This window comes from Rhinopithecus roxellana, chromosome 11 (assembly GCF_007565055.1).
Source record: "Rhinopithecus roxellana isolate Shanxi Qingling chromosome 11, ASM756505v1, whole genome shotgun sequence".
In the NCBI taxonomy this organism is placed as follows: Eukaryota; Metazoa; Chordata; class Mammalia; order Primates; family Cercopithecidae; genus Rhinopithecus; species Rhinopithecus roxellana.
Genome location: NC_044559.1, coordinates 35,240,510 through 35,253,764, shown reverse-complemented (window position 1 = coordinate 35,253,764; position 13,255 = coordinate 35,240,510). Strand labels below are relative to the sequence as shown.

Below are 13,255 nucleotides of genomic sequence, written 5' to 3'. Positions count from 1 at the left end.
CATCGGAGCTGTACCTGAAAAATGCAGACCACGGAGAGCTTCTGAATGCGGAAGGGATCTGAATCACTTAGTAGTAGTAAAAGAAAAGCAAATGCCTTTTCAGTATGTAACAAAGGCTCACTTACTAAAATGGAAAATAAATTCTAATGTTTCAGAAGTTTCGCCTTTCAGATTAGCCTAAATAAAGTTTAAGGACACGCTATAGACAATGATACACTCTGCTGCTAGGGGATTGTTTGCCTGGCCTCTGAAGAACACTAGCTCCCAAAAGCACAAACACACATATTCCTTTGACTTAATACTCTAGTTACAATTTCAGCAACTTGTCCCAGGGATCTACTCCTAAAGTAAAAATAACAGTACAAGGATTTGTTTTAGTAATAAAAGCTTGGAAACCACTAATTCTGTATTTATCCACACTTAGTAGTGTGTATTTATCCACACCAAATAGTATTTATCCACACTTAGGTTAAATCTCACAACTATGGGGTGAGAAAGCACCCTATCTCTAGTTTAATGTCCTTATTATCTAGTTTAATGTCCTTATTTAACAAAGAAAAACCAATATTTGGAAAAGTTAAGATCAATGATGCTCACCAGAATGGCTCAAACAAAAAAGAAAACACACAATGTTTGTGAGGATGTGGAGCAACTAGATGTTAACTTAGGTTAATTAAATTAGGATAAACCCACACAGTGGAATACCATGTAGCCATGAAAAAGAAGTGAGACTAAACAGCAATGTGGTATCACAGAGTGGCTCCTGAACAGAAAAAGGACACTAGTGGAAAATCTAGCAAAAACCAAATAAAGTTTGGAGTTCAGTTAATAGCAATATACCACTGTTGGTCTCTTTGTTGCAACCAATGTGTCACGATCACCTGCTAACTACAGGAGAAGCTGGGTGAGGGGCATACAAGAACTCTATGTACCATCTTTGTGATTTTCTGTAAACCTAAAATTATTCCAGAATAAAAACTTATTTAAAAAGAGACTAGAGAAAACAGTATGTGAACCGATATCCAAAATGTAGTGGAAGAAAAAATGCAAAACTTACCATTTTATACTATTTATAGATATAGAAAAGGATTATATGTACTCATACAAGCATATGTATAGAGTATCTCTGAAAAAAATATTTGGAAAATTGAGAAAAGGAACCAGGAAACTTACTTTCCACTATATACACTTTTGTAACTTTTGAAACATGTTTTCATGTTTCCTTCATCTTTAGAATTTTTAGATGATGTTAGTATAATCACCTACAAAAATAAAAAGGAACTTCAAAATTGTAAATTTTATCCTATATGGAATGGTGGCCTACCCACCAGATGATTCTGAATGAAGAAATGACAAATCTCACAACTATGGGGTCAGATAGGGCCTTAGTTATCTAGTTCAATGTCCTTATTTGACAAAGCAAGGAAAAATAAGATACAGATAACATGTAACATACAATGGAACACTATGCAGCAAGGAAAAACAAGGTACAGATACATGTAACAATCTCACAGTGGAAGAGCCAGCAGTAAGGCACAGAGGCTCACATAGTGTGTAATTCCATTTCTAGAAAGTTCAAAACCAGGAAGAACTCATCTACGCTATTAGAAAGCAGGATGTTTACTTTTGGGAAAGCGAGAGGAGGTGGCTGGGCACGGTGGTTCACGCCTGTAATCCCAGCACTTTGGGAGGCTGAGGCAGGCGGATCACGAGGTCAGGAGATCGAGACCATCCTGGCTCACGGTGAAACCCTGTCTCTGCCAAAAATACAAAAGAAAAAAAAATAGCTGGGCGTGGTGGAACGCTCCTATAGTCCCAGCTACTCAGGAGGCTGAGGCAGGAGAATTACTTGAACCTGGGAGGCGGAGGTTGCAGTGAGCCGAGACTGCGGCACTGCACTCAGGCCTGGGCAACAGAGCGAGACTCCATCTCAAAAAAAAAGAAAGGAGAGGTAATGATGGGAGGGGATAGGAGGGAAACTTCTGAGATACTGGCAATGTTTTATTGCTTGATTTAGAGGCTGGTTATACAAGTGTGCGGAGATTGTGATAATTCATTATGTTGTACTCCTATATACACGTGTATCTATATGTTACATTAATACTTCAATACAAGTTAAATTTGTTTTTTTGTTTGTTTTCCAGAGACAGGGTCTAGCCCTGCTGCCCAGGCTGGAGTGCACTGGTATGATCAAGGCTCACTGCACCCTTGAGTTCTTGGCCTCGTCATCCTCTTGCCTCAGCCTCCCAGTGTTGGGATTATAGGAGTGAGCCACTATACTAGGCCGAATTAATTTCTGTAAATGAATTTAGGAGATACTCTATGACATGTAAACTGGTTTAAATATAAAGAGGCATTGTTGAAAACAGAAATAGTGGCTTAAAAGAGAACAAAAGCTAACTACGTATAACCAAATCTTTCTTGGAAATACAAATACCCACTTGGCCCTTCTTGGAAAGAGGTACTTTTATCACTCAGTAACAAACTCCTGTGAAGTTATTATCTATGCCAATGTATTTGTAAAAAGAAACAAATGACAAGGGTCAACTTACCATCCTCTTTAAGCACATGGCAATAAAATTCTCCAGGACTATATATCATACAGACCGCAACATCTACTGTTTGGTCAACAGCAAGCTCAACCCATGTCCACTCCAATGGATCTACTTTTCCTTCCACACCCAAGGGAACTGTGAAAATAATTAAACATTAAATGGACATAGTGGAGGAGGGATGTAGCAAGGTTGGGGTGGCTGGGGAATTCGCTTTTGAAGAACTGAATTTCCACTGACTTTTTAAGTGACTTTATAGGAATATTAACCTTAAAGTCAGTCTTACAATTAATTATCTAAGTGATTTCAGATTTACATTTCTGATCATCAGCTGCTGACAACCTATAAAACTCACAAAATTTTATTTTTCAAACATTCTTACAGGTACTTAGATGAATGCTTGATTTAAAAAGATGAAAGGCTTTCAACATAAATTCTTTTTGTAAGTACAAAAAACTACTTATTTACAGAACCGTCTGAACTCCAGAACAGGCATTATCCAGTAAACATCTGACTTACCAATGGCTTCTTTCATGTCACTGGGTTTATCTGTCACCATCCTCTGTTCTCCCACAGCCAAGCCTGCATCTATGAGAACTCTGCTAACACTGACATGAGGCGTCTCGGATTTATCAATAAGCTCCACCAGGGAACTGTTTTCCAACTTGTCCACCACTTCCACTGTGATTATTTTGTTCTGTACAAGATTTTTCATGAGACAAATAGCTTCTGGAGTCCAAATTTCTAATGATGGCTTCACTCCTAACAAAGAATTTTGAATGAATGTTACAATTATTCTTAAAGCACTTAGAAATTTAGCTCCTAACTGCCCCACGTTAAACTTAAGAAACCTATGGCAAACACTGGAAAGGAAACGTGTCACTTAAAAGGAACATAAAAATGAACACAGAATTAACAAAGAAAAAGACTGCTGGTGTGCAATGGCTCATTCCAGCACTCTGGGAGGCCAAGGCAGATTTGAGATCAGCCTGTGCAACATGGCCAGACTCACATCTCTATCAAGAAAAAAAGAAAAAGCTTGTAAAAAGCTTCTACAATATGTAAAACAAAAACCACGTTAATTCCATTGATATACAATGTCCAGAAACACAAATCTACAGAGCCAGAAAGTAGATTAGTTATTACCTGCAGAGCAAGGACTAACCATAAATAGGCACGAGAGACCATACCGGGTTGATGGAAATGTTCTAAATCAGATTATGGTGATGTTTGTACAACTCAGTAAATTTACTGAGAATTACTGAATTGTATAGTTAACACCTAAAGTGAACACTATGGTAGGTAGGTAAATTATAGCCCAATAAAATAAAGAAAGCCATAAACAAAAGTACGAAACCATCTCTGAAGAAGTACTGGTCCCTTATAAACATATGAAACATTGGTGGCACTTACAACTCAACACTGAAAGGGCACTTACAAATCAGCAATCCAACAGTTATGCTTCAGTCAGTTTATGAAACGCAAGGGCCAAGCAACTTACAAAAAAAAAGTTTAGCCTCACTGGTAATAAGGTGAATTGAAATGATTTCACCTTTAGCTTATCAAAATTGGCCAGGATGAAATAATATGGAAGCATCCCTTTGCTGCACCAATGTGTACGAGAATGGACTCTCTCATACTTTTTTGTTGGCAATGTAAACTAGGTCAACCCCTTCTGGAAGAAAATGTACAACACGTATTACAAACATGAAAAGAAGGAGATTACTGACTTGTTCCACTTGTGGGAATATAGCCTAAGGAAGTATTTTGGGATATAACTACATTTTGCAACATAGCCTAAGGAAAAGATCTTGGATACGCTGCAGATGTAATTATAATACCCTTCTGAGATAGGATATTCTTTCTAAATTATGGTATGTTTGAATGAAACCAACTGACTGACATGGAACGAAATCTCTGATCCTAGTGGGATAAATGACATATACAGTAACTTCTAAGCATCTGATCATGTTGTTTTGAGAGGCAGCTTTTCCCTATTTATCTCTTCATGTTTTCATGTTTCTTCATCTTTAGAATTTTTAAAGAATATGGAGGCTATAAAAATTTCATACCTGCTAGCACACACTTTATAGCTTGCATTGGCAATTCCAACAACTTTGGGATTATGGGACAAAGTCTCATCAAACTAAGGATTTCAAAGTTTCCATAATCTACATATCCGACCAGTACAGATTCTTCAGAAGCGTAAGCCAGAACGGAGGCACGGTACCACTGATCATCCTCTGAAAAAGGGAGAGACTCAATCTCAAATGATTTTTCCACTGCAGATGTAAACAAAAACCTTTCCTCCTCAAATTAGAGATGGTCATTTATAGATTTTTCTTTGATAGATATCAAGCTTATAGAACAATGTTTACTAATTTTGCTTATCAGAAGCCTTCAATTCCTAAGACGTAACCTTTATTAATAGCTTACTACAGTAATTATGTCTTATGCTGTCATTATTAGTTTACATGCCTTGTCTCTCCAGTAGAGTTAGCTCATTAGGACAGAGAACATATCCTGATCATGTGAATCACAAGGTCTCAATAGATGAAGCATTCAATAGCAAGACTAGTTTTAAAACACCTGGCAAATATGGGTCAACCCACTAACCAAGTAATGAGTTTACTGAAGGATTACTGCATCTCCCCTTCCATGAGGCCACTGGGCCTCCCTTCGGCAGACAGTAACAGAACCTGGTTATCACAAGGCAGGACATGTGCCGTCCAAAGGCTGCACCATGACAGCTCCACACTTCCGGGCCCTCTTGCTATTTCAATAAAACCGGTGAAGATATGAACCTGGGAGGCTCCACATCCACCTATTAACTTAAACAGAATTATCTTCACCAGTCCCCAAAAACCGAAAGGCTGACAAAATTATCCAAAACACCTCCTTTATTTCTCCACCTCCTTGACACACACAGACCCTCTGCCCTTACCTAGGTCAGACCACACTCCTTTCAACCAGTTTAATTTGATCTATTTAAAAACATGATTGTTTCACTCTAATATTGAAACTTTAAGTCCAGCCATCAGTGCAAACCAAAGACTCTCTGTTTCAACAGTTTTTACTCAATTGTAAGTAAAAAATAAAAATGAATTTTAAAAATCAGTAATACTCTTTCCTTACCTGAGAACTGAGCACAACATATATCACCAATGGCTGGATAAAAATCAGAGCGTGGAGGCAACTGACCACAGTACTTGCTAAGCGATGCCTGAAGTTCAGCAAGCTTTCCTGAAGATAAAGATGACATTTTAAAGAAACACACATCTATACATTATTTCTACATGTCATCTCTCGAAGTACTTTAGCTTGATAGAGCAAATCAAGAAAACTGACTTACGGCCACTTTGCAGTTGTTGACAAAAGAAGTCTTCTGGTGTTTGAATGTGGGCAACCACACCACAAAACTTATCACCCACATTAAAAGTTAACACTTTCGGGATTAGGTCACTTTTGTCTATGACAATTTTGTTTTCAGTTGTCATTTTTCCAACATCTTCAGGATCACCTTATCAGAAGAAAACGGAAAAGTAAGGCATTTTATTTTCATCCAAAGTAAAAAAAAAAAAAAAAAAAAAAAAAATTATGCGCGCTTTAATCATTTTAAAAAGAGTATGACCATGACTGCAGGGTTCCTGGAAGATGGCAGTCTGAGAGGTCATGGTGTTTCTTCTTCCCAACAATAAATGTTTGTAAGTGCAGTCTTCAATGCCACCAAAAGCTAGACTGGTCCAAGAAAGAAAATCAGCGACTTATAAAAGACAAGTTCAGATCTAATTAAAATGCTCTATAATACACTCTTTATAGTCCCTAAAAGAGTTCAAGAAAATGTAATTTGGAATAGATATCCTCTCATTATACTCAAGTAGAAACACATCAGATTAGATTAGGACCTACTCACTCTAAAGTGAACATGATAAACCCTATAGGGAACAATTTATTAGGATAAAATTGTCAGAAATTTAAAATGCATTCAACAGTTCAAAAAAGATACAAGCAACGTAAGTAACAAGTCAAGAGAAAAATAATTCGGGCTAACCTAAGAGTTTAAGAAGGAAAGGCTTCAAAAGCACAATGAAGAATAACTCAGAAGAGAAAACTCACAGAAATGAAAAAAGTACATGGTTTATAAAATTCCAACTATTCAAGCAATGTATTTTTAGCATCAAGATTTAGAGACATTATGACAACAAATCAGAATCCTGGAAGACAAAAACCACTACTGCTTTAAGGAACTACAGGATAAGATACCATTCACATAAAACTAAGGTTGACTTCATTGTTTTAAACACAGAAATACGAGAAAATAATCATCTAGATTATAGACTAATTAAAGGAAATGGTTCTCACCATTAACCTACAGGTTGACTCTGAAGACCAAGGGGAGGCTGGGATACCCCACAAAAAGTGGAGGGAATTTGCTATCTAGGAATGACCTCGCAGAATGTATTACAATGGATTCTTGATGTTAGAAATCCCACTGAAATGGATAATTGACTCAAAACAGTAGCCAAAGTAAATTTAATGATCTCAAGTGTAAAAGGTAAGAGATAGGCTCAAATTAAAAACCATTTCTTAAAATGTTTCCAAAAGAAATCACAACATAAATAAGGGAGAAGACAAGAGAAAAACTTAATAGCAAGGAAAATGAACCATTGTCCTGTTGTTTCACAGCACAGTATGCATAATGGTGAAAAGAGCACTAAACTAGAGTAAGGGGGCAAGATTCTGGTTCTCCATCTCTGGGCTTAAGGTAACCCACTGGACCAGTCAGCTTCTGTTTCTTCATGTGTACATAGGTGGAGTGGGAGATCTGGACAGTTTGTTTCAGCTGCATGGGTCCATCCTAAGATCCTCCATGAGTTATTGTTTAAGAGACAGGGTCTTGCTATGTTGCCCAGGCTGGTGTGCGATGGCTATTAACAGGTACAATCATAGAACACTGGGGGCCTCAAACTCCTGGTCTCCAAGCCCTCCTCCCATCTCAGCCTCCTGAGTAGCTGGAACTAGAGAAGAAAGCCACTGTGCCAGCTTTTAAAAATTGTATCTGGCCAGGCATGGCTCATGCCTGTAAGCCCAACACTCTGGGAGGCCGAGGCGGGCAGATCATGAGGTCAGGAGATGGAGACTATCCTGGCCAACATGGTGAAACACCGTCTCTACTAAAAATACAAACAATTTAGCTGGGCATGGTGGCGCACACCTCCCACCTACTAGTCCCAGTGACTCGGGAGGCTGAAGCAGGAGTATCACTTGAACCCAGGAGGCAGAGGGTGCAGTGAGCTGAGATCACCAGCACTGCACTCCAGCCTGGTGACAGAGCGAGACTCTGTCTCAAAAAAAAAAAAAAAAAAATTATATCTTAAGCATCTAATGTATGTCAGATGCCATACTCAGCAATGGGGAGAGGTAGTTAAGTAAAAGGTCACAGTCTTTGCATCTAGATATTCTAAATCTTTTTTTTTTTTTTTTTTTTTTTTGAGACGGAGTCTCGTCCTGTCTCCCGGGCTGGAGTGCAGTGGCCGGATCTCAGCTCACTGCAAGCTCCACCTCCCAGGTTTACGCCATTCTCCTGCCTCAGCCTCCCGAGTAGCTGGGACTACAGGCGCCCGCCACCTCGCCCGGCTAGTTTTTTGTATTTATTTTAGTAGAGACGGCGTTTCACCGTGTTAGCCAGGATGGTCTCGATCTCCTGACCTCGTGATCCGCCTGTCTCGGCCTCCCAAAGTGCTGGGATTACAGGCTTGAGCCACCGCGCCTGGCCGATATTCTAAATCTTGTAGGAGACAGAAGATGTTCAAACAAGAGCTACAGTGTGACAAATATCACAAGAGGGTGCACAATCATAATGCCAGGCTGAGTGCAGCTGGGCTTAGGATCACAGTAGGAGGAGAGGGGACAAAAGTATGGTGATGTTGCTGGCTCCGTACGCTGACATTAGAGACCAAGTTGTAAAGGCTTTCAGCTAGGCTAGGCCAAAAAGGGGCAGGACAGGAGGGCTGATTTAATTCTGTGACACAGGCACAGCTAAATTTTTAAGAAGGTGGTTTAAAGGGAACTCTTAATATCCCATATCTCATCTTTTCTGACTTCCAAATCTGATTCTCCCATACCCACCAACATTACTTGAATCCAAAAAACTGAATACAGAGGTGTCTCAAGCCTTCATTCTCTATGTTGGCTTCAGAATCGTGTCCAACCCCCTTAACATAGCTCCTGCGACCTTTAATGATCTGCTCTAGCTTACCTCTCAACCTATACTTTCCCCATCCTACATACACCTCTTCACCAGTGGTCAAATCTAGCTGTACTTATTTTTCAGTTTCTCAGGCCTGATCATGCTTTTTCCCATCTCTAGGCCTTAACACATGTTCCTTTTCGTGCAACATACTCCCCACCTGCAGCACCTGGTTATTTCCTGCTCCGTGTGGCATCACTTTCAGATGGCTTCATTCCAAGTCTTAGGTACCCTCCCACCTGCTTCCGTTGCACCCTGCACTTTCTCTATCACACCTAATTTCTCTATCCCACATAATTTCTTCTGCTTGTCTGTACTGGTCTTAGCCTTCATGAAGGTACCTTCATAGTGCCTTAGTGAAGAAGATACTGCTCAGTGGATTTCTTGTTCCTTCCACTGGACACCTTCATAGCATCTGATATTACTGATGACTCCCCCTCCTGGAAGCATTTACTCTCTGTTGCTCTGGCAAGGTTTTTCCCATTCTGTCCCCACCTTTCCTATTACAGCTCCTCACTCCACGTTGCAGGTGGCCCCAGCTTCCTCTTCCTCATTATTCTTCCTCACTCTATTGCACCAGAACTTACGGTTTCAACCATGACTACCGCAAGACCACTAACTCTTCTGGTTTCCTCCACCAAATGACAAGGAACTGAAAACTTTTCATCAGAGCTGCTCCACCAAGATTTGTGTATCAGGCATATCACATAGGCAAGTACTCTAAGAATAGAGATAGGGAGATAAACTATGACATTGGAAACTTGTTTCAACTGTCCATGAATGATGAGGATTCCTGAGCTAAGAAAATGGTAGTGGAGAAATAAAAAAAGACATATGCAAGGGATACTTGGGAAGAAGAATCAATAAAGACTTGGCAACCAATCAGGGCAAAGGATGGGAGGTAAGGAGGAGGGAGATTCAAGGATGATTCAAGTGTGCTCATGTGATAGGATGTGTCCAACCATGGCACTGTCAATCTAGCAATCACCTCTGAATGAATGAGCAAGAGTCAATGAATTGTATCTACTCCTAAAGCACTCAGTACAGGAGCAAAGGATCAAAAAGACAATACTAACACAGGTGACTAGGCAATGAGGAAATAAAATACTAAAAGCAAAATTTCTTGGTTCTCTTGTTAATCTAAATAAGCCTCACACACAAGTTTTTACAGAAGTAAAAAACCATCAGAAACACCGTCCTGCTGGAAAAGAATTTTACAGCCCTATTAATTACTGGCGGAATACCCAAGAAGGAAGAAAAACAAACTAAGAAAATGTGAGCTAAAAAGCCCTAACTTGGAAGGGAGTGGTGGCTCACACCTGTAATCCCAGCACTTTGGGAGGCTGAGGCATATGAACTGCTCTAAGGTCAGGAGTTCAAGACCAGCCTGGCCAACATGGTGAAACCCTGTCTCTACTGAAAATACAAAAAATTAGCTGGGCGTGGTGGTAGGCGCCTGTCTGTAATCCCATCTCCTCCAGAGGCTGAGGCAGGAGAATCACTTGAACCAGGGAGGTGGAGGTTACAGTGAGCTGAGACCATGCCACTGCACTCCAGCCTGGACAAGAGTGAAACTCCATCTCAAAAAAAAAAAAAAAAAAACAAAAAGCCCTTACTCTCAAGTGTTATAATATTTAGTATGTCAATCTCTGATGATTACCATGTTAAGGATTCGTGTGCAGAACAGACAGAGGAGGAGAACAGGCAGGAAAGATTGAGATTAGAAATGAGATACTAAATACAAAACAGCATATTTAAATCTTTCATAGAATGTTCATCGTTAACAAGTCTTAACAGGGATAAAGTTGTGCCTTTGTTTAACAGCTAGACGGTTTCAATAACTGAAACTTCTATACTGCTCAATATCAATCTATACTCACTTTGATCTGCGTTTTCCTTCTTAGAATCTTGTCCGTTGGGTTTCAAGCCATATCCCATTTCTATAAGTACATGGTCTAAAAGTTTTCCTAAAAAGTGATTAAGAAAATATGCTTCCATTGAGAAACTATACAAAGAATTATGGGAAAAGCATAAAGAAGAAACAAGTCAATCATATGACTCACGTTCATAGCTATTAATAGGCTGACATGTTTTGCCAGTTCAATTCCTATGGGCAAGCTATGGTAATGCCCAGCTTAAAAAACTGAGGCAAAATTACCATAGTCACTTGACAGAATTTTTTCTCTGAAATCTAATTTTTAAAATTTTTGTGGGTACACAGTAGGTGTGCATATTTATAGGTTACATGAGATGTTCTGGCACAGGCATGCCATGTGAAGTAAACACACCACAGAGGAGAAGGTGACCATCCTCTCAAGCATCCTTTGAGTAACAAACCATCCAATTACAGTCTAAGTTACTTTAACACGTACAATTATTATTGACTACAGTCACCCTATTGTGCTACCAAACAGTAGGTCTTATACAGTCTTTTTAACTACTTTTTTTTTTTTTGTACCCATTAACCATCCCCACCTACTCCCAGCCCTCGACTACCCTTCCTGGCCTCTGGTAACCAGTCTTCTACCCTCTATTTGACAGAAATTTTAACGAAAAGGTTTCACTTTGAAATCCTGAAGAACACGAAAGATTCATTTACCACCTCATGAATATGCTTAGAATGACCACTGTTTATGGGAAATAAATTTAAGACATAAGTATGGCTGAAACAAGGGTCAGCATGGACCCAAACTTCAAGTTCCCTGAAATAATATCCAAAAGCTGAAATCATAACATGAAACATAGCAAACAACAGGTTTTTTACTTAATTTCACAAGAGATTAGTTGATTTTCTACCAATTCAGCCATGATGCCAGATCTCTGAAAGCAGAGGGGTGATACCCTGGAAACTGGGAGGCACCCATCACACTGCGAGAAGTCATTTATCAAACAGGTGAAAGGCCAGAAGGGAAGAAGAGAATTCTAAAGCATTTCCATTTCCACAGCTTAGCTACTACGTACTAGCCAAATGCAGTTCGGTGAAGGTTACTCCAAGAACAAGCACTGATAAGGACGAATGAATTCGGAGAACTTCAGGAATTTTCTCAATAAAGGGGCCAACATTCAGGAGTAGATATTATAATGGCTCTATTAAAGGGATAATAGTTATGCTCACATGAAGTCTAAATCTAGCCAGCCACCTAATTCTATGAATTTGTGCCACGTCTTTGACAAACTGCCAATTTCAAGAATGGGTTCAGTCACAATCTGACTCCAGAGGGCAGTTTACCTGGCCTCACTTCATGTTTCCGTTTCTTCTGAGTAATAGGTGGAAACTACATATCCTATTAAGTACTCAATTTAAAAAGATCTTACCTGAATTTGGCAGCTCAACTTCTACAGCAAAGGTAACCACTTCCTCTTCCAAGATGTCGACAATCTTTATGGAGCAGTACTGCTCCATTAACAGTGGTTTAGTAGCTTTGATACAATCATTGCTCCAATTCCCTTCTGCTGGGATAACATTGGCTACAAAGCACTTTATGGCCTGAAAATTTTTATGCAGGTTACTTACAAAAATTGCCATTTAAAAATGATTTTTTCTAATTATTTGTATAAAAAAGAATTTATCTCATGCTGAAAACTTATCACAAATCTTCAAGTACTAATCAGACAATTTTATGTATAATTATTATTAGCCTCTGCTAGTACTGTATTCATAATGCTTACTTTTGGTACTTGAAACTTGAAACTTCGTGAAAGAATAATTATCCTTCAATTACACATAAATTAAGACCACTTTCAGATACTATAATAAACACAGAAATTATTATTTTGAGGAGCAAATTGAAAAGATGTGCCTAAAAATGTTAGTTTCTCACCTTGGGCAGTACTTAAATAAGGTCAAGATAGCCAATGAGTGTTCATTTACATAGTACAGGTACAATAACACAGAACAAACACTGTGCCCATCAAAACATTGAAAACAGCTCCTTTGGGACACTATTAAACATCTAGAAAGTAAAAAAGACTCACACAAGGAGGAAACAAGTCAATGTTCCTGTTGAGGTGGTAAATTCTGTTTAATGGAATTATTTCTTCAGTTCCATAATCAACATATAAGACATGTGCCTTCTTTTGCTGCACATCAACGTTTTGTATGATCACTCTGTTCCAGGTCTGAAAGTGAAATATAAACAGCATTTCACCATCTTAGATTTTAAAAACCCTCAATCGATCTATAGAACATGCAAAAAGTCAACTTAATTTTCTAAGAATCTTGCTAAGAAATCCCTAAAATTGTCTAGTAGGACATGTTATTAATAATATACACAACTATTCCAAAGCTATTTCTGTCCCATGAGACTATCACACACTAATGCCTCAGCTACACAAATAAAACACAAGCTCTAAGACTAGCCAGCCATTCGGCTACAACCAGCAATTCAGGAACCCGTCAACAGAGTTGGAGAGGGGTAAGACAGAGAGGAAGCAAGCTGAACAGGGCATGGGA

The 13,255-nt window shown here is 39.0% G+C and overlaps 1 protein-coding gene across 2 annotated transcripts in view; it reads right to left on the bottom strand.

Annotated features, from left to right (window-relative positions):
- TDRD1 (tudor domain containing 1) overlaps nucleotides 1-13,255 on the bottom strand; it is a 54,225-nt gene that overhangs the window by 15,601 nt on the left and 25,369 nt on the right. For both annotated transcript variants that reach the window (XM_010363212.2, XM_030941010.1), the window contains exons 9-16: nucleotides 12,778-12,921; nucleotides 12,118-12,289; nucleotides 10,683-10,769; nucleotides 5,905-6,072; nucleotides 5,688-5,795; nucleotides 4,625-4,795; nucleotides 3,072-3,314; nucleotides 2,553-2,690 (exon numbers count right to left, since the gene is read on the bottom strand). In XM_010363212.2, the coding sequence (XP_010361514.1) occupies nucleotides 2,553-2,690; nucleotides 3,072-3,314; nucleotides 4,625-4,795; nucleotides 5,688-5,795; nucleotides 5,905-6,072; nucleotides 10,683-10,769; nucleotides 12,118-12,289; nucleotides 12,778-12,921 (1,231 nt within the window). The remainder of the gene's footprint in view (nucleotides 1-2,552; nucleotides 2,691-3,071; nucleotides 3,315-4,624; nucleotides 4,796-5,687; nucleotides 5,796-5,904; nucleotides 6,073-10,682; nucleotides 10,770-12,117; nucleotides 12,290-12,777; nucleotides 12,922-13,255) is intronic.